At 42.9% G+C, this 26,427-nt stretch overlaps 2 protein-coding genes across 2 annotated transcripts in view; one reads left to right on the forward strand and one right to left on the reverse strand.

The window, feature by feature from the left end:
* Window positions 1-14,980, forward strand: part of SLC7A9 (solute carrier family 7 member 9) — a 34,513-nt gene extending 19,533 nt beyond the window's left edge. Inside the window, exons 8-11 of the mRNA XM_030761274.2 lie at window positions 1,786-1,882; window positions 2,881-3,030; window positions 11,122-11,296; window positions 13,374-14,980. Of these exons, the coding sequence (XP_030617134.1) occupies window positions 1,786-1,882; window positions 2,881-3,030; window positions 11,122-11,296; window positions 13,374-13,438 (487 nt within the window). The 3' untranslated portion in view covers window positions 13,439-14,980. The remainder of the gene's footprint in view (window positions 1-1,785; window positions 1,883-2,880; window positions 3,031-11,121; window positions 11,297-13,373) is intronic.
* The window catches only part of TDRD12 (tudor domain containing 12), a 74,019-nt gene continuing 61,719 nt past the window's right edge, over window positions 14,128-26,427 (reverse strand). Inside the window, exons 24-31 of the mRNA XM_089902467.1 lie at window positions 25,543-25,635; window positions 23,491-23,663; window positions 18,537-18,646; window positions 17,384-17,444; window positions 17,182-17,295; window positions 16,944-17,097; window positions 16,785-16,856; window positions 14,128-16,332 (exon numbers count right to left, since the gene is read on the reverse strand). Coding sequence (XP_089758593.1) covers window positions 16,240-16,332; window positions 16,785-16,856; window positions 16,944-17,097; window positions 17,182-17,295; window positions 17,384-17,444; window positions 18,537-18,646; window positions 23,491-23,663; window positions 25,543-25,635 — 870 coding nt within the window. The 3' untranslated portion in view covers window positions 14,128-16,239. The remainder of the gene's footprint in view (window positions 16,333-16,784; window positions 16,857-16,943; window positions 17,098-17,181; window positions 17,296-17,383; window positions 17,445-18,536; window positions 18,647-23,490; window positions 23,664-25,542; window positions 25,636-26,427) is intronic.

Here is a 26,427-nt window from a genome sequence, read left to right on the forward strand (position 1 = left end):
CTTTGTACATGGTTGATCTTCTACCTTTACTGTGTATTTGCAAGGGCTTCTGTTTTTTATATCTTCTGACTGTTCTCTTTTTCAGTAGGAATGCTCCCTCTTTTGCCTTAAATTCTGATACTGATATTGCTGAATCAGCTGTCTTTGAGGCTGCTACTTTTGGTAACATGTCCCATCCCTTTTATTGTCTACTTCTCAGTGTCATGGGCTGTGGCTTGTGTCTCTTTCAACAAACCCAACCGGAGAGTCTTCAGCTGGGCAAGTGGAATCTGATCACACTGGATGTGATTACTGCTGGATTAATTTCTAACGTATTCCTTTGTGTTTTCTTGGCTTAAAAAAATCTTACCCTGATTTATTAACCATCAAATGTCCTTTATTCCTTTTTTTTCTTCTGCTGATGTGGAGGGAAGTTATATTTCTATTCTTTTAGCAATTACCTTTAAAATTTAACATGAATACCTAGTAGAGCCTATCTCAGTTCTCTTCCCTCTCTTGCAAGGGCTCTCCCTTTCATATCTTCTAGTGTATCAGCTACACCTTGTTTATAATCCCAACCAACCCTCCAAAAAAAGTCCATCATGACAGAAATAAAAAATCCAATACTTACATACATACCAAATGTGCTGTACTGCTATTTCCTTAATGTTGCTTCTTCAATCAATTCCTTCTCAGTTCAGTGTCCTCTTTGGTTGTAGATTTTTTAATAGTTTCCAACAAGGACTGAAGAACTGTAAATGTCTCACAGTTATTATCTACAAATGTATTTTGCCAGTAGTCTTGAATGATAGTTTAGCTGTGTAGTATTCTAATCTGAAAGTCAAATCAATTTTCCCTCATCACTTTGAAAGTGTTTCTCATGCGATGGCTGTTGTTCTGATTGCCCTAATTTTGTAGCTATCTTTTAAATTCAGTAGCTTAAATTTTTTTCCCTTCCACTCTAATGTTTATATCTGGGTATGTTTTTGTCTAGAACAGGATTCAGTTTGAAGGCTCAGTGTTTTTTCATTGTGTAAAGGCTCTCTGCTCTTCTTTGAATTTCTTACTCTATTCAATATACTTGAGCTTCTTCCTAGGTTTCTTCTCTTGATTTCATGTCTACATTTTCCGCTTCTCTGTGCTTCATATTCAGTCTAGCTTTTACTTTTTTCACTTGTATATTTGTCTGTTGTTGATTAAATTTTTAATTAAAGTAACTTTTTGTTTCCTTAGGAATTCTGTTTAGCTCTCCTTTCCTTTTCCTTTACCATTTTAAAGATAGCTTTTCAGATTCCTGAATCATCAGAAGTTATTGGGGGGTGGGCGGGGGGGCTCAGCCATTTGTTTGCATCTGCTGACTCACCCTTGATTTTCTGATTTTTTAAAAATACAGACTTTGGATTTAGGAAGTGCAAGGCATGTCTGTGTTGGCTTCTGTCAGGTGCTCCAAGCACTGAGGTCCATAGGCCCTGGACTAGTTTTTACATTTGTTTCTTGCATAAATCTCAGGACTCAGATCAGGTACCTCCTCCTTGAAAGGGGCTCCTCAACCTCCCACTCTACCCCACCCCCCACAGGTGACCCTACTGCACCAGGATGCATTCCTCTAAAATGCATTTAATCACCTCACTTACTTCTGCAAAACGCAGTCATCTCAAGAGGCTAGACTCCTACCTGAAGACACCAGGGTCATAACTCAGTCCCTTTCTCTGTGGCCTGGGTAGTGATGCTCAGGACACACTTGCTCGGTGATCATACAGCAGCCTTCACCCTCATCGACTGACTTCCTTATTACTGCCCTTTCAGACTTGTTTACGTTGCAGGCCGGGAAGGCCACATGCTTAAAGTGCTCTCTTATGTTAGCGTCAAGCGCCTCACTCCAGCCCCTGCCATCATCTTTTATGTAAGTATGAATTCTGCCACAAAAACACCCCCTTAAGGCAGAGGGTCCCTCAGTTTGGATGATGAAGTAAACTTGATCACTAAGCTCAGTGATTTTCAAATGACCCAGGTTCCCCCAGCCCTCAGTTATATAAATAGGTATATAAAAAAGTTCAAAACAATTCAAATAATTTACCCAACTTCTGCTCCTTGTTCTGAATTTATCTACGAAAGACACTGTTTAAATCTTCTGAGCTTGTACCCTCTACACTTCTTACATGTACATTTGTATGTTCTGAGTCCCTGGTAACAAACTGTACAAAAACCCACTAGCTTATGAGGAAGGAGAATAAGGCATTTTACAAGGTGGCTAATGACAACAGCTTCTCATTACGGTCCAATAATTCAGAAGTCATGGGACCCTTGTGAATTACAGGTGTTTGACAGCTTCTCACTGGAATTTCTCAGTGAGGGATAGTCCTTGGCTGTATGCAACTGTTTTGGGCACCTCTGGACCATCCACACCCCAGCCTCAGGGCCAGATTCTTCCTCCCACCCCCAGAGGGAGCCCCTATTCTCTGTCAACCTACTCCCTTTGAAGATGAGAAAAAGGACCCAGAATTACAAGGCCCTTGGAATTACAAGTCCAGGACCGTGCAGCTAACGCAGTCAAGACCAGACCTAGACAGCCTGGGTTTTATGGTGTAGGGCCCTTTCCCCCAATGAAAACTCTCTGGAAGGAAAATTCATAATTAGGAAGCTGGTGCAATATACATACACATTTTGTTTCTCCCCTGCTTAAAAGAGCTACAAATTTTCCAAGTCCTTTCCATCACACCTCGAAGAGCTGTCATAGCACTAGTCTGGTTTAACCCCAAATATAATGGGATACATAGGAGTTTCCTTTCACATTCAAGTGTTTATCCACAGAAAAAAACGGCTTCTTCCATCTTTTGTGAAGTGATGAGGTTAATGTTTTCATGTACTAATGACCTAAGAACTCCTTCTTCTTTCTTCTAGGGTATCATAGCGATCATTTATATCATCCCTGGTGACATCAACTCATTAGTCAATTACTTCAGTTTTGCTGCATGGCTGTTTTATGGCTTGACGATCTCTGGACTAGTTGTGATGAGGTTTACGAGGAAAGAACTGAAAAGGCCTATCAAGGTAGGTTTAGTTCCCCAAATGTCACAAGTGGCTTTGATTTCCTGAAATGAACTAGATAGAGGTAACTATTTTAACTTCTAGGAGCATGCTTTCTGTTTTCAACCTGACTCTTCTCTTGAACATCATACTTTAGAGTGGAGTTTGCTCTTCAGTTCATTTCATATTATAGATTATGATCCAGTCAGCCACCTCATAATTTATTAAAGTTATCAACAATACCTGTGACCTGTCTCTCTAACCAAAGTGACATGTCCAGTTCTGATAGTTCCAGGACCCCTCAGGAATACACTTTCTGTCGACCGATGGGGACTTCTGATTCTGGCCCAGACCCATTCCTATGCATGCAACCACTAACGGTCCGTGTTTGCAGTCTGTTTTGGGCTCCTCCCCACCTCCCTCCATGGCTGGTGTGGGTCCATATACCAACGAGGAAGAAGGATGTATTTTATTTTGATTATGTTACAGGATTCTTTGGTTTGTTTTTCTTAAAAACCTGTGCTGTTTATTCTTATGATAACAAGTGAAGATGTAAGACCAAGGTAGGCAAGAAGAGGGCTTCAGTAACTAGAGCAAGAATAAAGATAATGTCTTTAGCTTCGGAACGCTGTTTCACAAATCTGGTTAAAAGTCTTTCTGGTACAGTAGCTTGACTATCACCAAGTTGCTGGAGTCAGAGAAGGCGTGGGGCAGCCTGCTGGAATCAGGCAGCTCCACCTCAATCAGGCCATCAGGCAGGCAAAGTCATTATGGTAGCACAGATTTTTAATCTGCGCAAAATCTCTCAAACAGAAATAAAAAGGATTTGAGAGAAAATAATGAAGTAAGGAGACAGGAAGAAAAAAAAGAGATTAACATATGTATAACTGGAGTCCTTGAAGAAGAAAATGAAAGTAACAATTCTTTTTTAATTTTTAAATTTAATTTATCTTTTTATACAGCAGGTTCTTATTAGTCATCAATTTTATACACATCAGTGTATACATGTCAATCCCAATTGCCCAATTCATCACACCACCACCACCACCTCCCCACCACTTCCCCCCCCCTTGGTGTCCATGCATTTGTTCTCTACATCTGTGTCTCAATTTCTGCCCTGCAAACCGGTTCATCTGTACCATTTTTCTAGGTTCCACATATATGCGTTAATATACGATATTGGTTTTTCTCTTTCTGACTTACTTCACTCTGTATGACAGTCTCTAGATCCATCCACGTCTCAACAAATGACCCAATTTCGTTCCTTTCTATGGCTGAGTAATATTCCATTGTACATATGAGCCACATCTTCTTTATCCATTTGTCTGTCGATGGGCATTTAGGTTGCTTCCATGACCTGGCTACTGTAAATAATGCTGCAATGAACATTGGGGTGCATGTGTCTTTTGGAATTGTGGTTTTCTCTGGGTATATGCCCAGTAGTGGGATTGCTGGATCATATGGTAATTCTATTTTTAGTTTTTTAAGGAATCTCCATACTGTTCTCCATAGTGGCTGTATCAGTTTACATTCCCACCAACAGCTTAAAAGCTATGATTCAAGAAACATTTCCTGAAGTGGGAGGGAAGGTGGGAGGGGAGACCACAAAAGGAGGGGGGACTTGAACCAACACACTGAAAGGCATACAGTGTAACTGGGAAATCCGAACTAGACTGGGCAACAAAGAAGTACATTCTGATAAAACTATGGAGTTTCTTTAAAAAAAAAAATGCTTTGGGTATATCCACTTCCCCGTTCCTGTCCTCCTTCACCCCAATTTGCTTACAAAGGAAAGGAAACAGTACAGGCATCAGACTTCTGATCAGCTACACCTCACGCTGTAAGACGGTGGGCAACTTTAAGATATTCAAGGGGAAAAACGTTAAGTCAATACTTTGTATCCAGTCAAAGTGACCCTGAAGAATAAAGTTACCAACGAAATAACTCAAAGCATATATTGTTACATGAGACCTAAGGAATCGCTAGAGAATGAGCTTTAGAAACCAAAAAGCCATTGGCATAAGGTGAATATATTTAATTAAAGAACTAAGACTAAATGATGGGAGATAAAGATAGCAAAACAGTATATAAATATTAAGCACTGACAGCATAATACAACAAAAATGGGAGAGAAAGCACATGAAAGTATGCCAGTTAAGGGAAGTATCTCAGGGAAACTGCCTTTGGATACGATTTAAAATTAGATGCTGGGGGGAAAAAGAAGAAATCCTAGCTTATGTCATTACTGCTTATTATAGATAATATCTAAAAAAGAGGAGACAAAGGTATTAATACCTACTATTTATAATGGTGACTCTCAGAACAAAAACAGTGTTTATAGACAGATATATCCAACACACATACCCACACACAAACACATCCACGAAACCATATCATAAAAGAACCTATATATAAAGACTCGAATAGGGAAACAAATGAGAATATCTTCCTGGTTGACATTTTCCCGGTAGAATGCTTATTAGGGTTTTTTGTTGTTACTGTTTTTTGCTCATTGATTTTTAACATCCCCAAACTTTATAGAATCTATGAATCTCTTAATATTCTTATTTCTAGTTGATAGTTATATGGAAAAAAAAGAATATTTAAATTCCCCAAATGCAATACAATATTTTTAATACGTGTGTGAGGAAAGTTTCAAATGGCATTCCAAATCCAACACAAGTCACAGTCGTATGGAGGCATATTGGAAAGTGTGAGGCATGTGTGTCTCAGATGTTGGGAAACATGTTATTGCATTAAAGGTAACCATTTACTAACAATCATACTAATTGGTCACCAGGAGGTCATTTTTACAGCAGTTTACTTCCAGGTATAACACATGTTGGATATATATATATGCATTTACTGTTTTTTGTTATATCTGAAAACACTGGTTAGAAGTCTGGGGTTTCACGTGATACATGGTAATTTTCCCACTTAAAGGAAGTAGGCCCCGGGAAGAGTTTTCCCACAGAATGTCACTCTTTAAGGGCAGAAAACTGACAGTAAGTCGAAGGTACTTTATATAGAAATATGAAGCAATATGGAGACCAAACTTATCAGTTGTATGAATAAACCAGCTTATTCAGTTTAAATGGGTTTAAATCAGCCATTAAAAGAAAAAATTTTCAGGCAGGTTTACAGAGCTGTGAAAAATGCAAAGTAAAAGGATAGGCAAAGAAAAATCAAGCAAATGAAAATACGTAGAAAACAGGGGTTGTGATCTTATCAGACAAGCACTCAGGCCCAAAACACAAGACAAAGACCATTTAGTAATGCAAAAGGCTAAAATTCACAATAAAGAAAGAGATAACAGTTATGAAAACCCATTCACCACACCACACAGTAATTATTACTTTTACGAAACAAACTATAGGAAATACAAGGAGAAACAGACACACACACTAATAGGAGACTTTAAAACATCTCTCTGAGAACAAGACAGATCCAGGCACATCACTAGTAAAAGTGACTGCAGATCTATAAAAACATAACAAGGTATATCTTAGAGATTCATTTCAAATTCTGAATCCCCCAAATAGCAAACATAGTGCATATGGGACAGGTCTGACCACTGACAATCTTTAATACCACAAAGAAAAACCCTGATTAAAAAAATCAGAAATGGGGCTTCCCTGGTGGCACAGTGGTTGGGAATCTGCCTGCCAATGCAGGGGCCACGGGTTCAAGCCCCGGTCCGGGAAGATCCCACATGCTGCGGAGCAACTAAGCCCATGCACCCCAACTACTGAGCCTGTGCTCTAGAGCCCATGAGCCACAATAGTGAGCCCACGTGCCACAACTACTAAGGCCCACGCGCCTAGAGCCCATGCTCTGCAACAAGAGAAACCACCGCAATAAGAAGCCCGTGCACCGCAACAAAGAGCAGCCCCTGCTCGCCGCAACCAGAGAAAGCCCACGCGCACCCACGAAGACCCAACGCAGCCTAAAACAATAAATGATAAAAAATAAGTACATTTTTTTTTTAAAAAATCAGAAATGATACAGATCACATTCTCTGACGATAATGCAATAAAACAGGAAATTAATTTTTAAAATTAAACATTTTGGTCCAAAAGGAAATAGGAAATGAAAGTACATAAATTCCTAAAAGTAACAATAATGAAAACAAGACATATAATCTATGATCGGCACTTTAAGGAAGTTCCACTACATTACTTACACCAACAAAAACGAAAACAAATTAAATAGGCAACTCAAAGGGCGCGAGAAAGAACAACAAAGAAAACCAAAAGGATATAGAAGTAATTAATAAACATAAAGAAAGCACTTAACTGGATTATCTGATTTTTAGAATTTCACCATGAATTCAGATTCTGCTGGGGTTAGTTTTAGTAAACTATATTTTCCTAGAAAACTGTCCATTTCATCTGGGTTTTTGAATTTATTTGTATAGAGTTGTACAAAATAGTTTATGATTTTTAAAAAAACTTCCTGTGTTCTGGAGATTATTTCTCCATTTTTGTTTCTTATTTTTGTGTTTATGCTTTCTCTCTTTTTTTTTTTTAAGGTAAGCTACAGGATGTTTTATTGATTTTTCAAATTATTTTTATGGACTATAACACTGATACCAAACCTTGCAAAGATAGCACAAAAAAGGGGAGAAGAGAAAATCACAGACCAATCTCACTTTTGAATATTGATATAAAAATCTTAAAATATTTTAACAAATAGAATCCAGTTATATTAAAAACATATCATGACTAAGTCAAGTCTGTGCAAGGGTGGCTAAAGATTAGAATGAACTGGATTTAATTCATGGGGATATAATTCACCATATTAATATACCTATGGTAAAACCCCCTATAATCACGTCCCACAGTTGCCAAAAACCACCAGGTAAAATTCAACATACATTAGTGATAAAAACACAAATAGGAATTTATAACCTCTTCCTTGGCATGATCGCACACACAAACACGCCCTATGGCAAAAAAGCAATTTTAATTGATAAGGTAACACTAGAAAGATCTCTGCCAAGATGAAGACACAAATGCCTTCCTGGGCTTCCCTGGTGGCGCAGTGGTTGAGAGTCCGCCTGCCGATGCAGGGGATGCGGGTTCGTGCCCCGGTCTGGGAGGATACCACGTGCCGCAGAGCGGCTGGGCCTGTGAGCCATGGCCGCTGAGCCTGCGCGTCCGGAGCCTGTGCTCCGCAACGGGAGAGGCCACAGCAGTGAGAGGCCCGCGTGCCGCGGGAAAAAAAAAAAAAAAAAAGCCTTCCTTCTATTTCTGCTGTCAGCTAACACTGTTCTGAAGATATCAGCAAGGCAATTAAACAAGAGAAAGCAATGTGGAGCATAAGAATTAGAAAAGACTTTCAAAAGTCTAACTTTCTCCTTTCAAAGAAAATAAAACTGTACATCTGGAAAACCCAAAAGGATCAAAGAAAACACTATAAGAAAATATAGTGAAGTAATATGACATAAAACTAACACACTGTAGTCAACAGCCTTCATTTATAAAAACGATATCCAATTAAAAGATAATGAAAGAGAACAACTCATCCCCAAACCAAAAAACACCTCGCCATAAACTTAACAAGAGGTTAGACATCACAGGAGAAAAGTAAAATTCTCCTGAAAGGCAGAAAAGGTAACTTGAACAAAAGGAAATCCATCACGTTCTTGGAGAGGGAAACTCAGCATCATTAATTTAGATGTTTAATGAGATCGCAATAAAAAACACCATCTAATTTTTTTTTCCTGGAGTTAGACAAGTTGATTGTAAAGCTCATATTGAAGAACAAACTAGACAAAATAGCCAGGGAAAATCTAAAAATAAGAAAAATATTAAAATATAGGTTCTAAAATTGAGACACAGATGTAGAGAACAAACCAAGGGGGGAAAGTGGCGGGGTGGGGGTGGAGGGTGGTGGCTGGTGGTGGTGGGATGAACTGGGAGATTGGGATTGACATGTATACACTAATATGTATAAAATGGATAACTAATAAGAACCTGCTGTATAAAAAATTCAGAAATTCAAAAAAATATATAGATTCTAAAATTTAGATATCATGGTGCTGATGCATGAAGAAAATATAAATTGCTCTGTAATTCAAGAATGAAGAAAACCTCTCCCATGACTCAAAATCAAGGAGTAATTTTTTAAAAAGGGGCAACTATAACCACCCCAAAATAAAAATGAATGCATGCAAAAAAAGAGACGTTTAAAACACATATACATAAAATATCGGGGAAAATATTTGCAATAATATCACAAAAAAAGGATAAATATCCCTAATTTAAAGTTACTAAAATTGAGATGGGAGTTACTAACAATTGAAATGGACAGAAGATATAAATGGACACAAGAAAATAAAACAACAGTTCAATGAAAAAATGCAACGACACTTAAACATGAACCAAATGAACCCCAGCAAACTCAATTTTGTTTCTTATAAGAGAAGGCACACCAAAATTCTAACGAGATACCATCCTTGCCTATCAGATGGGCAGAAATCCCAAAGTTTGGCCACACTCCATTGGAGAGGCTATGGGGGAACAGCCTTCTCAAACACTGCTAGTGTAATACAAATGGTATGGCCACTACAGAGGGAAACCTGGCAATATCCAGCAATATTACATATGCATTTACCTTTAGACCCAGCCATCCTGTTTTGAGGTAATCTATCCCTAAGTGAAGTAGACAAAAATATGAAATATACATAAGCTTACTTGTTGCATTAATTGGTAATAGGAAAAGGTTCAACACAACCCAAATGTCAATTAATGGGAGACTAGTTGAATAAGTTTTGGTACATCCGCAAAGTAGAGTGGTATGCAGCAGTAAAAAAATGGATGAGTAATTTTACACAGTACTATGACTCTCTGGAATATATTAATGGAAAAAAGCAAGGCGCAAAACTGTGTTTTATGCATTTGCTCCCTTTTATGTAAGAGGAGTGGAAGATGAACATGTGTATGTACATCTGTGCATATACGTGTGTCTATTCTGAAAGAGAAATAATGGAAGAATAAAGCAAAATCAAGAAAAAATTTATATTAAAAAAATCAAATAAAAAAGGGAAAAAGCAAAAACCTAAAAAACTAGAAACAAATGGAGATAAAGAAACCTTACTCTGTAACAAGTAGATGACATAACCACACAGAGAACATAATCACTAGAACTGATATTAAAGTGCAGGACTTTGAATGCATCTCCTTTGTGGCTTATACTGTGCAGTTAAAAGGAACCGCAAAAAAATCTTAAACTTCATACTACTTCTTACAGTGGTAGTATTGGTACGGTTATTTTGAAGTTTATTATAGGCACATTGTAGGATAAATAAAATAAGTAATTATATGAAAGCCATTGAGAAGATTTTCAGAAGGCATAAGTCTAGAGAAAGTAAGGAAAAAAGTGCAATCTTACGTTTGAACGGAAACTATCAGTAGAAATTTATGAATTTTTTTCCCTTCTTGAAAAAAAATTTTTTTCTCTGTCCTTATAAAAGAACACTGAGTACTCCCAACCACCCAGATTACGGTTTCTAAATGCCATTTCCTACCAAACGCCCTGGAGAAATGGGTGAATCCAGATCTGCTGGGACTGGATTCCTCTCCAGCCCCTGAATCCACTGATTGACTTTAGGGATTCAAAAGTGTGACAGTCAGACCTTAAGTGCCTCATGATGTGTTACAAGAGGAAGTGCACTGCTCCAGCTACAAAGTATTCTTGCCTCCACAGCTAACTACTGGTTTACAGGAAACAAGAGGGACAGAGGAGCAAGTTATCAGGCAAAGCTAGAATGAAGATACTGTATAGGATAAACCATCCAATTCCTACGAATTAATGACAAGATAAAGAGAGGAGGGAACAAACGTGTTAAAAACAAAGTCGTCATCAGTTAGAGATGTATAACGCGTATTTTACAGGTAAAATGACACGATGGCATTTTCTTTACAGTCTAGGGAAAAGAAAAAGACGAACTAAGGTTGGCAATTTTACTTACAAATGATTGAAACTGGAGGAGGGGTACATGGAGTTCATTATATTCTTCTTTCTGTCAAGTGTTTTGTTTTGAATGAAAATTTTCAAAAAGGAAATGAATGCACATGGCCAAATCACGACACCACTCTGTTTTGCCTACAGGTGCCCATTTTCATCCCCATCTTGGTGACTCTCTTATCCGTGTTTTTGGTTTTGGCCCCAATCATCAGCCAGCCTGCATGGGAGTATCTCTACTGTGTGCTATTTATGCTGAGCGGCCTTATATTTTATTTCCTTTTTGTCTACTATAAGTTTGGATGGGCACAGAAAATCTCAAGTAAGTATCAACTGAGGGACTGCTTTGCTGTTAGTAAAGTGAGGCAGGCCCGACATCCTGTAGCCTCATCTGTCCCGATTCTACCAGGACCTTCTTATCACAGGGTCTTGAGCAGCTAACAAGTTTCATCTCCTCTTTGGGAGGAGGCATGACCTGATCTCCTCAGTGTGACACCTCTGGGGTCCACCTGTGGCCTCTTCCTTTGTTCCCATCAATTCCTGTAGCAAGCAGGAAAAGGAAGCACCGTTTTTTGTTTTCTTTTTTTCAAACGTAACATACACATAACATAAATCTTGACCATTTTTAAGTGTACGGGTCAGCAGTGACAATACACATTCACATCGTTGTGCATCCCATACCCGAAGCACTGCCGCCTCGTGCCTGATACCCGGACATCATCTGGGAGTGTCAGCAGCATCCCAGAGACACCCAAAATGCGACAGCTGGGACGGGAGCCTGAGCCTTCCAACACCAAGGCCACGGCTCTTGCTTTTCACTCGGCAGTACTGATTCCTTGTGTATTTTAGGCAAGTTGTTTAAAAGTTTAGCTATATTAGCCATTTTCATTTTGAAAAAGAAAGCAGTGATGGCAGAGTACATCAGAGGACCCTGAAGTACACCCAAGGGTGTGTTATATTCTACATGGCACAGCCAGCTGCAAGGAACGCCATTCACAAAAGCCTGCCAGGCTCCCGAGCCCCTCACCAGACCAACAGTGATCCACAGCCTTGCCTGGTCTCCCTCACCCTAAACATGAGTTCCCCAGAGGCAGGAATTGGGCTGTGTACAATTTAATCCTGGATCTATACAGCAGCCACGTAGTATTTAAGTAAATGTGATGAAAAATCTGCCTTCAGCTCGTTCTCACCAGGGAAGTACAGTCATTCCTCAGGCACCCCTATGTGGTTTTTTATTTAGATGCATACAACTTAGGGAGACATACAAGGTAGCAAAGAGCAAAACCCAACTGCAAGTGGGGGAAGCTGGCCCTGAGACTCCATTTAGACTGAGCCGCCAGCGACGGGGATGCCTGCCTCCACTCCCTCTGCCTGTGTGTCCCCCACCTGTGAAACTGGTACCACCTCTCACCTGACAGGTGTTATAAGAGACAGAGAATCTGTTTCACGTTCGTTACCAAAGGGACAGCAAAACCAAAATACGGCTTTATTATTTCCCAAAGGCTTTTCCCCTTTCTTGAAATAGCTCCCCCTACCCCTAACCTCTTTACGCTGATCTAAGCCCGAAGCTGAGAGGGGTTGCAGGGACACTACTATAGAAACGAAAGAAAAGGTATATTACTACCTGAAAAACAGCCACTTTTTCCCATGCCTCTGAAAATGGACTTGCATTTGATCATACTGACAGAGAATCTACCTAGGATGACTTACAACCTAAAGGCCTGAAATATGTCTTATTTCTCAGCTTTAGAATATTTAGCCAAGCTGTTCCGTACAGAAACCAATAAGAAGTTAAAATTAAGGAGGTAAAAAGAATTAACAACCTGTATTTTAAACAAGATGCAGACTTAGTGACTTCAGACCAAACATTCGATCTTTGGTCAGTGGTAGTTAAATATACGCATATAACTGAGTCATTCATATTTTTCCTGTAAATGTTTTGGTGGCAGTAAAATATTTAGTAGGTTCCTAATGCTTTAATGGGAAATAACTTATCTCCAAAGAACCACCGTAGCTCCCAGGATGGGTCTGCCCACCTCTACCCACCTGTGTCCCCTGAGCACAGGCTCTGATGTGAGACATCACCAAGAAGTAATAATAATATCACTGCTCATTGATAAGCAAGGCGAAGCTAACTTTAATTTTTTTTTATTTTTTGCGGTACGCGGGCCTCTCACTGCTGTGGCCTCTCCCGTTGCGGAGCACAGGCTCCGGACGCACAGGCTCAGCGGCCATGGCTCACGGGCCCAGCCACTCCACGGCATGTGGGATCTTCCCGGACCGGGGCAAGAACCCGTGTCCCCTGCATCGGCAGGCAGACTCTCAACCACTGCGCCACCAGGGAAGCCCGCGAAGCTAATTTTAAATTACGGTTTTCTGACTGCACTTTTTCCCTCCAGAGCCTCTCACCATGCACCTTCAGATGCTGATGGAAGTCGTCCCCCCAGAGGAAGCTCCAGAGTAACAAGGCTCAGCCTCCTGTGGCCAGGTCTAAGCTGTGAAGAATTTATTTTTGTAAGCAGTATTTGTGGTTGTTTCTTCCTGATGTTTTTCTTAAGAAAAAAATGTATTCATATGTGTATAATACTGTTATTTTTAGCTATCCTTAGCTCTCTGGGTGGGTGTTTGCTGAAGTTAGCAGGTGAGGATGTAACCCAGCAGAAGGCTGGTGGCCAGGGAAGGGCTGAGTCAGAACGGCCCCCACCACACGGTGACTCTTCAACAAGGGGCACATCACACTTACTTCAATAAAGGGAATTCTTTAAACTCAGTGATCAGAAAGGTGCATATGTGTGTGTGTGTATATATATACATATATATATATATATATATATATATATATATAAAAATATAAAATTGGTGGAACTTTTGCTTTGATTGAAATAGATTTTTAAAATACTAAAGTACAAGTGCTTTACTACCTACCCATATTTCACCTAGGATGTATGTAGCAGGTCTGCCCCAGGCTGGACGTCAAGGCCCCCAGTGCAAAGCTGGCCGTCCGGAACCGTTTTGCAGCCTGTGTCCACAAGGGGCTCAAGGGACTCAGCATCACAGGTTCCCTGACAGCCTTCACTGGCATTTCGGTCAAACCAGAAAGTGTGGTGTATAAAATTCTATTTTGCATTTGGCACTCACGGATATTCCTGACAAAATACGGTCTAAAAAAATGGAAGAAAGTAACATTTCTGTGAAAACACTGAAATTTTATTGACATACTGCAGAAGACACTCACACCAAAATTTCCTAAGTATGTGAGCAATTTTAGAAGCATAGAGACGAAAGTACTTTTACCAGGCATTTCAGAAATTTCCCCCCAAACGTGAGATCAGTACATATTAATAGTAGAGAACAAAAAAAGCAATTAGTAACTGTTTACATTTCACAAGCCGGTGTCCTATGTCTTACCACATGTTATTCAGAACTTCAAATAACAGTAAATGTCTCAAAAAAGAAACTGAAATTTAAACATGGACCCTCCTCTGGCCAATACCTTCATTTGGCTGGTAGTGAACCACACGAGAGCATCAGTATTCTATCTTCTCTGAGAGCAGGACGCCACCATTTGCATGTGGGCAACACACGTTTGTGCAGCTCTACTGCTTGCTATTATTGTGGGCTGTTTTACGAAAGAGACAATACAACCGAGCACACACTGCAGGTGGCTAACAGTCGCAAGGAAAGCCGGTGCAGCTCAGGAGGCCTGGCTGCCGACCCAGAGCCCTTCCCGGTGGAAGCAGGGTACACTGGATGAGGACATTAAAAGAGTTTTGCAGAATCAGGACCTTTGCCAGCAAAGACACCAGCACTTCACACTTCCCAAAGAGCCTGCCCTATTTAGCCAAGAAAAAGGAAAATCACTCCCCGTGCACTTCACGTGCCAATCGGACACCTGCCAGTTAACCCACGGGAGTCACGGCAGCAGCAAGGATGCGCTCCTGGCGGCTGTCCAGGCTGGATGCCGCGTCCTTCCCACCAGAGGGCAGCGGCCTGACCCCGCCCAGCAGCGCTTCGGGCCCCCGAGGCCAGGTGAGGCCCCACAAGGAGCTGAACGTCTTATTCTACAGATGAGGAAACTGACAGCCAGACGGTGATCCACGCCTGCTCACAGGACACGACAGCTTGACAACAGAGAGTTCACCTCTCGTTTAATACCTGGGACATACCTGGTGGTTTATACCTGGGACATACACAAACTTGGGCACCTGTGCTTTCTGATGTGTAAAAAGAAGAAAGATCTTGCGGGCAGTTCCAACAACCTACCGATGCTCTTTTCCACTTCTAGGCAAAGCCGCCAGACCCACACTAAAGCAGTGCACAGGGTGTAAATTTCCCAATAGCTCGCCTGTCTTAACTTCTTCCAGTTACCATGAAAAGTCAGGCTCTGGGCATTCCCACACTTAAGCGGTAATGACAATACACATTTCTTGATAACCTCGTGACCTTATTAAGGCACCGCAGCCTCATCCCAGGATGGAGTCATGAATGTTTTCAGGGCTCACCACATCCAGGTATTCTGAGGGTTACCTCCAGGCACCCCACACGACCTTTTCCGTTTCCACTGGAGAGAAACCTGTGTCCTATTTGTCCAGGACTCTGCAGGTTCCAAGGGTTCTTCGGAAGCACTAGCTTTACCTCCAGAAAGCCCTGGGTCAGGCTGCTATTGCTGAGGGAACCCCATTCTCATCCTTGGACTGTCTCTTCACAAGAAGTAAACTTACCCTGGGTAGCTATCAACATCGAAATACTAGGCGCATTAGTACACAGACAGTTAACCCTGAATCTCAACTAACTCACGGTTGAAAAGGTCTGTTAAGCCGTGCGGGCTATGAATTTTAAGAAATCTCAATTTATATGCACAAGGGAAGGTTTTAAGAATGTAACCAAACACAGGTCTAAATGAAAAAAAAGAAAAACGAACTCCAGATGGTACAGTTCATTACCCGAACGCCGCGGCGGGCACCACTCAACCTGAGTGCTGAGGTGGGCTTCACACCGGAGGCGATGGGCAGGACAGCCCAGCACTCGCTGTGTCTCTGCGTCTACCTTCCTTCCGGAGTCTCATCGTCGGCCCACTTTTCAATCAGTTAAGAACTTCTCCCCGTTCCTGATCCCGGTGCCACAAGGTAGCGCTCAGTTATACTTGATCCTTGAAGTGACGAAAGGTCTGAACGTGACTGCCTGCCTTCTCAGCTCTCGGTCATGTAGCAACGTCCATTTCCGTTCAGAGTCCTCTGGCCGCTCTGCAGGATTTAATTCACATTCTCATTCACTGTCACTTTCGTTTTCATCTGAAGCTTTGTCACTGGTCTCAACCAGCTCTACCACTTTGCAGGACGGGTTTTTAGAATTTACCAGCTAAGAGAGATATTATTAAAAATATGTTACTAATTATAGATTAATTAGCAAATCTCCCCCACCCCTCACCTCCCCCCTCCATTATTTTGGTCATTGCAGAAAAAGTCCCTTTGGGTTCTAGCTCTGTATTTTGTGACCTATTTTATATTTTCATTATTTTAAGCAAGAAACAAGCAGGTAAAATTTGCCTGCTTATGAATAAACTATTTTCCTAGGAGAAATATTTGTAAAAGTGTTATAAGGAGGTATGTCTATAACCAAGAGTTGATAACTTCCTCAAAGCAGAACATTTAGCACCAAGACCAACCACGAGGAGAAAACGGATACCTAAGGGCTTTGCATTAAGACCCATTTCCACGAAGGCCACACTGCTGAAGTCAGCTGAGTGACTGCGTCCACCCCCACGGTGCTCAGGACCTACGACTCTCCAAGGGATGGGTGCCCCCCCTTACCCTGGAGAAGTGGTTGTCCTCATCCTCGTCACATTCTTCCCAGTGATCAAAATCAAAAGCCACGTTAGGATTCTGTTCAATATAACAGTTTATGTTAAGTGAGAGAATAAAACATGCTGCTCAGCGTGTTAAGCCCAAGCGCAGCTGATTTCAACTCACCCTCTGTCTAAGTAAGCCACACCAAGACTCCTTTTTCTCTTTCGAAAGAGTGATTATTGGTTCATCATTTTCCACCGTGCATTTGCAATCATCTTTTACTATGTTGGCCTGCAGCTCCAAGTCAGCCAAGTAAAACTTCTCTCCCACCCAGGCACTAGATTTACAAAAGGAAATGAGGTCAGCCTTTTAAAATGTTAGAAATTATTTCTTTTACTTTATAAGCTATCCATAAACCCACCTGAAAACAACTCTATCTCTAAAGTATTTACATTTGTAATCTTTTACATTCCTTATTCTTATCTTCAATATGACCACATCCTCTTTTTGGAACCATTTTATTTGTGGGTGGAAGCTAGAAGAAAGTGAAGAGGATTATACACTCATCTCTGTTTATTCGCTAGGCAAGAAAGGAAAGCAGACCCCGACAATGATGAGCATACCTTTTCAGAGGCCCTGTAGTTTTGTTAATGGAAGCATCTCCAGTGTTTTCAGGTAAAGTTTCTGTACAAAAAGTCAAATTTTCCTATAGGTTACTGATATGTGACTCCATAATATATGTATATATATGTACCTTTTTGCATTTTATGCAACTTTTAGTTGAGGAACTACTCACTAAGACTACAAGAGTATAAACTTCATAGTAACCAAAGTATCCAACTGCAAAGAATAATTTTAAAAAATTAAAATGCAGATCACTTAGTATAACTAAGAAACAAATATCAGACTAAGAAAACACGTATCTGCCTTGTTAAATATTATGATTAAACAACTGGGAAAGTAAACTCTCTGAAAAGGAACCACATATAATTATCGGCCATATGATACAAATGCTCCAGTGTCTCTGCTATCTGAACCTGCTAGGGCCCCACTAACGACTTCCAGAACAGTGGCCAGTACACACAAGGAACCACTGCTGAACATAACATTTCCTAAAACAATGCAATTTAAATTCTCAATCTGAAACATCTGAAGCTTCCAAAGACTTGAGTGAAAATGTTTATGAGCAGCTTTGTTAACAGTAGTCCAAAACTGAAAACAATCAATGTCTTGTAACAGGTGAACAGCTAAATAAACTGTAGTATATGCATACCATGGAATACAACTCAGCAATAAAAAAGTACCACTGCTACCTGCAATAATCTAGATGAATTTCACAGACATAAAGTTGAGTGAAAGAAGACACAAGAGTGTATACCATGTGCTTCCAATTCAGCAACACTGATGGTGACAGAAGTCAGAACAGGGGTTACCGGGCAGGGTTACAGACAGGGAGGGTGCGTAAGCGAGACCACTGGGGTTCTGGAAATGTTCAACAGCTTGATCTGGGCGTGGGTAATGGTAATACACAGGAAAAATTCTGATGAGCTGTACACTTAAGATCTGCGCACTTTTACCGGGTGAGCATTATACTTCAAATAACAAAAAAGAAAAAAGTTACCAAAAAAATTGGAAGCCGTACTGTCAAAAACAGAAAGTTGGGTAATATCAGTTTCTGTCACCTTCTCTCTAATTCATCTAAAAGTGGAAAGCCTAAACGTTGGTAAATTTCCAAGCATTAATGATTTTAAGTTAACCGTCTTTTACATAACCAACCATGTGTTGGGTTTTCTGAGTTTGTCTGGGAGTCGGCACCTCTCTCTGAGCCCTTGTCCTCTTGCTGTGTGCTCTGCAGACAAGCATCGTCTTCTGTTGAAGAAGGCATCCTGGGTAGAAGAGGCAGAGGTTAACTGTGAGACGAGGAGACAGGCAAAATCTGGCTCCCTACAGGGACTTCCTGGCAAGAAGAGGGAGGCAGGCCAGCAACACACGTCTGTGAAGTACCTCCTACTACGAGTCAGACCCGCACAGAGCTCACGGCTCATTTACAGATGACGGGCAGGTCAGTCAGCTCTGGGCACTACCGCGCCCCTGGCATCGGGTGCAGAGTAGCTGATCGACACACACGTATCATCTGATAAAGGCAGGAACTCACTTACCGAAATAAAATTCTTTTCAAATCACTTAGAGGATAGTATGCACTGCTACCCACTTCAAAGAGGATAACACAAGCCATCTCCTTTCCTCTCCTGCCCTAGTCTCCCCAGAGACACCCTCTTACCAGTCTGGATCTACTGCTAGAAACATTCTTTGCATAAAAAGGCAAATACTACCATCTGTATCTTTCTAGCTAAAAGACACACACGCAAGTTTAAACACATGGGAACCTACTACATTCACTTTTCTACCCCTTATTTTATTGTACTTAATAAGTGGAGATTATTCCGTATCAGTATATAGAGGGCTATCTCATTCTTGTAAAACTTTTTAATTGTGCTTTTCTTTTGGTTGTTTGAACAGGTAACCACATGCATGTGGTTCAATATTTAAAAATAAATAGGTCTACACAGTGAAAAATCTACCTCTCACCTCTGTTCCCCAACCACCAATTTCCTTCCTCATGGGTGACATTGTAATTCATTTTTTGTGCATCCTTTTTGAGATAATTCAAGCGTAAAGGAGCAAACCTATACAAACACATGTGTACACACACAGACACACACACACACCTGTGGTTAGGGAGTGTGCGTGTGTATCTCCAAGGGGACGACTGACGGACACCCATGATGCCTGTGGCATGGAGCGCAGTGTCCCACGTTCCAGCCACCCAGGCAGGGACCCCTCCTCAGGCCTTGTTCTCCTCACCGCTGTGCAGCCCCAGAGGCTCTGCTGCCCACCCTCTTCCTCCACCACGGCTCTGATTTCCCCTCGACCCTCATCTCCTGGGGTCCTGTTCCTTCCACCTCTCACACTTACACAAGTTCTGACTCTCCTCAAACCCCAGCAAACCAGAGCCTCCCCAGCCGCTTTCCTGAGCTCTAGGCTTATACCTTCACTAACCTGAAACTCGTGTCCAAACCCACTCAGTATGTCCTCCTCTCCGAGCTGGCTACTCTCAGTCACGAGGGCTCAGAATTATACAGTCACACTCCCCTGGGTCTGCCAACCACTAAGCCCTGTGGCTTCCAGATCTTCACGTCCCCAGACTCTGTCCTGCTGTAAGAATGGTGCCATTGTCCTCATTTCTGGTCCAGACAACCATCACAGCTCCCCAACCCATCTCCCCTAGTGGAGTCCCTTCTTGGAGGCAGGCTCCCTCCGTAGACTGCGAGGCCTCTGCACGTCCCTCTACCTGTGATTATCACCAAGGTGCGCAGCACTCCTGTGCAACCACAGAATCACGTGTGCAGAGTGCTTTGTGCAGAGCTGGGGCTCAACAGCAGTTGTGGTGTTTCCTACAAGTGATCAATCTGTCTTGATTAAATCTACTGAACTGTAGTAGTGTCTTCATTTTTAAAAGAATATCTTAAAAGTAAGTAAGTATGGAGCAAATTTTGTTTCCTGAAAGTGTGTAGAAAACAAAACCTATCCTAATTCCATAGGCACCCAATTTTATTAAGAGAGAAACCTCTACAAACTTAAGACTATTTTAATCTTTGCCACGTTCTTTGAAGTTCTCCTACCCTCAGCAGTAATTCAGGAACCCTTCGAGGTCTCCAATGGTCACAGCATTAAATTCACTGGTCAGTTCTCAGTCCTCGTTTCATTTGGCCTCGCAGCACCTGGCAGCTAGCTCATGGCTCCCTGCTCTGTGAAACCCTTCCCTCACCTACTGTCCTGGACGCCCTCCCCGGCCCCCCGGCTCCAGGCTGCTGCTTCTCAGCCTCCTCCCCCCCATGTCCCCACTGCCGGCCACCTCTCAACACTAGAGTCCCAGTGCTCAATCCTTCGGGGCCTTGTCCAGCAACCTGGCTCTCAATACCAGGATCTGCTGACCAGGCCCCCCCTGAGGCCACACGCCCACTACAGTTACATTCAGAAACCCGCTGCTTCTCACCACCTCCACAAAACCACCCTAGTCTGAGCCGCTGTCATCCTGTCCTGAACTCTGGGCACAGACTTTGTCCCCCGCTCCAGTCTGTTCTCAACACAGTAGCCCAGAATGTTCTGATTAAGCCATTCCTCTGCTCAAAACTCTCTCATGGTTCCACCTCCTCCTCCGAGGAGCCCACCCTTGCAATGGCCACAGGGTCCAACAAGATCTGACCTTCACACCTAGATTCTCCCCTTGTTTGCTGCTCTGGTCACTGCAACTTCCCCTCTGTTCCTGGAACCGAGGAATAACCAAGGCTTGCCTCTGCCCACGTGGGTCTACGCCTCGGTATCTGCCTGGGTCAGGCCTCACCTCTCGGGTCTTTGCTCACCGTCTCAGACCCCAAACTACCCCGTCTTCCCTTCTGTGTTAATTGGCTCTATCTCACAAACCACCACATTATCCACTATGTATTTCTGTAACCTGTCCATCATTTGTCTCCACTGAAATGTGGGCTGGCCCTTCATCTGTTTTGTTCACTACTGTATCCCCAGTAGACAATCAATAAATATTTGCTGAATAAGTGAACAAATTTTAGAATTTCAACTTTACCTATTGGCAACTTCAGTTAGAAGTATTTATCTGTTAATTAGGTCAAATGAAACAAAGTCAGACTGAACAAAATATTCCAGCATCCAAAACACACACAGAGCAAAACGGCCGATTAGGAAGCTCCAGGTTCCCATTTCCCCATAGACACACTGAAAGAACCACCAGAAGCTGTCTGAACCACCTTCCTGTCCCCCCACCCCCCCGCCCCCAAAACCAGAGAGGGCAGAGCAGACTTCGTGTGTGCATTACTGTGTCGTCCATTCTAAGCCATCTGGGGGACACCTGAGGGACTATAATGCAAGATGCTCACCTCTGTTTCACAGAACTCAGAACACAGGCAGGAAAGCTGTGGGCACTGCTCAGAAGAGGCCACTACAGACCCATGGACACCTGAGGCAAGGTATGACGCAAGGAGACACACAACAGACCATCAAAGGCCTGGAGAAGCTAGGGGGAGACTCACTGGAAATTAGGACATTCAAAAGGGGACTGAGAGGGCTTCCCTGGTGGCGCAGTGGTTGAGAGTCCGCCTGCCGATGCAGGGGACGTGGGTTCGTGCCCCGGTCCGGGAAGATCCCACATGCCGCGGAGCAGCTGGGCCCGTGAGCCATGGCCGCTGAGCCTGCGCGTCCGGAGCCTGTGCTCCACAACGTGAGAGGCTACAACACTGAGAGGCCCGCTTACCGCAAAAAAAAAAAAGGGTGGGGGGACTGAGAAAGCCACGTGCAGCCGAGGCAAGACGCACGCTCAGAAAAGTCCTGAGAGGACCCTAAGCTTTCATTTCAGGCTGATTTGTAGCCAAGGACGTGGAGAAAACAGGAACCTTGTACACTGCTGGAGGGAACATAACCCACAGCTGTTGTGGAAACAGTTTGGCAGTTCAAAAAATTAAACGTGGAATTGCCATATGATCCAGAAATTCCAAAAGAGCTGAAAGCAGGAATTTAAACAGATATTTGTACAGCAATAGTTCATAGCACTATTCACAACAGCCAAATATCCACTACAGATGAATGGATAAACACAATGCAGTATATCCAAACAATGGAGTATTTTTCTGCCGTAAAAGGACAGAAATTCTGATACCTGCTACAACATGGATGAACCTTGAAAACATTATGCTAAGTGAAATAAGCCAGACACAGAAGGACAAATATTGTATGATTCCATTTATATGAGGTACCCAGAAGAGGTAAATTAATGGAAACAGAAAGTAGAACGGAGGTTCCCAGGGGCCGAGGGAATGGGAGAATGGGCATTACGGTTTAATGGGTACAGAGTTTCTGTTGGGATGATGAAAACTTCTGGAGAATGTGGTGACAGTCACACAACAATGTGAACGTACTTACTGCCACTGAATTGTATACTTTAAAAAGTTACTGTGGGCTTCCCTGGTGGCGCAGTGGTTGAGAGTCCGCCTGCCGATGCAGGGGACACGGGTTCGTGCCCCGGGTCCGGGAGGATCCCACGTGCCGCAGAGCGGCTGGGCCCGTGAGCCATGGCCGCTGAGCCTGCGCGTCCAGGGCCTGCGCTCCGCGACGGGAGAGGCCACAATGGTGAGAGGCCCGCGTAACGCAAAAAAAAAAAAAAAAAGAAGCAGCCAGATATGAAAGAGACACATTGCATGATTCCATTCAAAGTATGAACCAGGGAAAAGCCATCCATGCTGTTTTGTGTCTCCGGAAAGCAGCTGCCCTTGCGGGGGGAGCAGGAGGTGTCTCTGAGTCATGCCCTGTTTCTGATCTGGTGCTGGTTTCTGTGCTCAGAAAATCCACCAAGCCACACTTACGATATGTGTCCTTTTCTGTATGTGTGCTGTCAACAAAAAGCTAGCAAAAATTCATTCTGTAAGAGATACAGATGAAATATATTTGGAATTTGTTTTATAACAGTCAATCAAAAACAAAAATGTGGGCTGGGGTCTGGATAAAATAAGACTCCCCAAACGCTGGTAATTGCTGAGGCTGAGTGATGGGAACGTAGAGACTCATTAAACTATTCTACTTTCAGAAAAAATGGCCATAACACTTGTGAGTTATACTGCCACAAAACAGCTCTTCCAAAAGGAGACAAAAGTCCACTTACAGGGTCTGGCTTACGCTTTCTTCAAAAACTGGCATCTTAGCTCCTTTGCATAATTTTTTCAGTTGTTCTACATGTTCTGAGTTATCAATGCCCATTCCCATTGACAAAATTTCAGCTCGAACGTTATAATCAATGACAGAAGTTTTCAAGTTTGAAAGTTTTGTGGTGTGCACCTTGAATGAAAGAAAAAAAATATGTTTGCAGGAATTACACTTGGAACTTTAGATGAACCACAAACACTCTCACCGTGGCCTCCTGATCTCACTGTGCAATGTCTGATGCACCAGGGCATGTGCCACCACAAGGGCCTCCTCGTTGGAATCTTCCAGAACCCAGCCCCGTACTGGAGAAATACGATCAGGTGTGGGGCTGGGGCCAAAATCAAGTCCTGAGGTAAAATCCCAGACAAGACCCATCCGTGGTGCTGTAACCACACGCACAATTCTTAAATCTTTCTGGTTCTCCTTCCTGTGCTTTTTACCTCTCCTAACAAGAAGGCTCAGGGTCTTCAGATGCCCAGAAAGGGCCTACACCAAGGCCCTAAATCCTGCATCCTAGACAGCTTCCTCCACTTGTTTTTTTCTGCAACCAAAACATTCTCGTCCATTTCGGTTTACACAAAATTAAGTAAAACATGAAAATCTGCAATTGTCTGATTCCTGTTGGTGGGAGGTGTGGCCCCAGGACTTTCATGGGGGTTGGAGTAGACCAGGCTGGCGCTGGCTGGGGCGCCTCCCCAGGGAGCACGGGAATCAGGAATGCACTCCCGTCCAGGGATAGCAGAAGAGCCTTTCTCCACTCAGCCTGGGGACCGAGCTGGTGTTGGGGGGAGGAGGCGGCAGGTGTGGGGTCTGTCTCCCCTCCAATGTGCCATGAACAGTGCTACACTTGGGAGCTGCGGAAGCATGTCTGCCAGGTGGGTTTTCTTTTTTTTTTGCTTCATTCTCTTAGCTATAGTTTAAAAACTCCTTGCTTAATAAAGTTTCCATTTTTTTCTCTGATGAAAAACCACCACAATACTGACTATTATGACATCGACTAAGACCCCCCCCCAGACCTCTTCATTTACCTGCACTGGTAGTCTCTACCTTCCCTTCTAAAAATCATATTCTCCTCTTACTCTTAAATCTTATACCCAAACTCTTCTTTTCCATTGTTAAGGCTTTTTCACTCTTATAAAAAGAACTTTCAACAAAACAGTTTTTATGAACTGAATTCCTTTAAATCGTATAAATAATCATAATAATTAAGATTTAAGTCTAATAGAGCAAAACTCTGAATTGAAAAGTAGAGTTCCCAGGGTGCAAGCAGAGGGGGGATGGTGCCGGCCTCAGCAGGGACGGGCTGAGGCCCTGAGTCACATGTCCTGGCCTCATGCTCAGTCCCACCCACCCCCACAGGGTAGGAGTCTGCTCATGGATGGAATTCCAGTGCCCCGTACAGGTCCTAGCACACAGTAGGTGCTCAACAAATATCTGGTGAATGGATGAGGTAGGAGCCGTGAACGTAATAAAGTCTGTCTTGGAAAGCCTGAGGACCGGAGCCCTCCACATTACTGACCACTTTAAGATCACTTACAACTACACCCGCACAGGCTGTGCTTCTGCAGGGCAGTTACTGTCCCAGGGCTTCCCACCTGCGTGGGCAGAGGACTGTGAAATCGGATTACCAGTGCACAGTCACCACCTGGAAAAGAATTATCAATGGGAGACACTGCCGTGTGTGCTAACTATTAATAGTTTCATGAAGTTTCTGTCTCGGTCGTATGTGTGAGCATGTGTGATTTATACACACACACACACACACACACACACGCACACAACCTGTGAGCGCTGGGTTACAATATAAAAGGTTCCCTTAAACCAAAAAACCCATGACCACATTCATGACCCAAGTAACATGGAAAAAGCTCTCCTTTACACAGTGCCCTTATCAAATAAGCCTCCGTTTATGTGAGGCAAATAGTTATTCAAGCAACAGGTTAGAATAATTTGGATAATTTTAGGGGCCCATTCAAACACACGTTTCTTTTCAGGAAAAATGCATACTTACCATTGGATCAATCCAAACCGTATTTCCTAAAGCCAACATCACTTTTGCATCATGCAGTTTCCCATTAATTTTATGATGAATGTACCTAGTAACCTGAAAAAAGAAACACTTAAGTAATTTATCTGAAGCTTTAAAAAAATACTTTATTCTGTATGTGCTGTATAGTTTTGCAAGAAGCTTTTCCATGCCTTTCATTTGAGCCTCCCGACCACCCCATGGGGCAGGTTATGGAGGCCATCACACCCCTTCACCAACAAGGGTAACCATCAGTGGAGACGAATGAGGACAGGTGCAAAGGTGAGTCCCAAGCACAGGGCGTTCCAGCTGCTCCAGAGGACGAGGTCACACCCTGGGGCTGCTCAGCAGCAGGGACACTGGGGTTGGGGGGCCCTGGTCCCCAGCAACAGTAGAGCTCCCTCTCCTCACTCTCTCACTGAGCTTCCAAAGAAAGAAACATCCATCCTTTAAAGACAGGTTGACAGTTGACAGAGGGGATGGGGGACACGCACCCACGCTGGGAACCACGCGGTGTGAGGAGTCCGCAGCACAGACCTGTGCTTGGGACTCACCTCTGCACCTGTCCTCATCCAACTCCACTGTTTACAACCCAAACCTTTTGCTTTGCCAACGGCAATGGCTTCTTTCACATCCTGTTAATCAGACTGTATGAAATTGAGCCTTCCTTTGAAGAATCAGGAGCCTCGTTATGAACAGGACTTAGTGCTCTGGTGACGTCCCTGCCGGGCCGAAGGCGGGGCCTCTCCACCCACCCGAGACGGCATGTGCTCCATGCCTTGGTACAGGGGGGGCTTCTTCGCCTTCACAGTGCCTTAGCCGCTCTGCTTGGTGACATGCTAGTTACCCACTCTGAAGGACCCAGAGGGC

Source organism: Delphinapterus leucas, chromosome 20, assembly GCF_059928025.1.
Source record: "Delphinapterus leucas isolate spDelLeu-1000000601 "Yukka" chromosome 20, BTC_Dleu_Yukka2, whole genome shotgun sequence".
Lineage (NCBI taxonomy): Eukaryota > Metazoa > Chordata > Mammalia > Artiodactyla > Monodontidae > Delphinapterus > Delphinapterus leucas.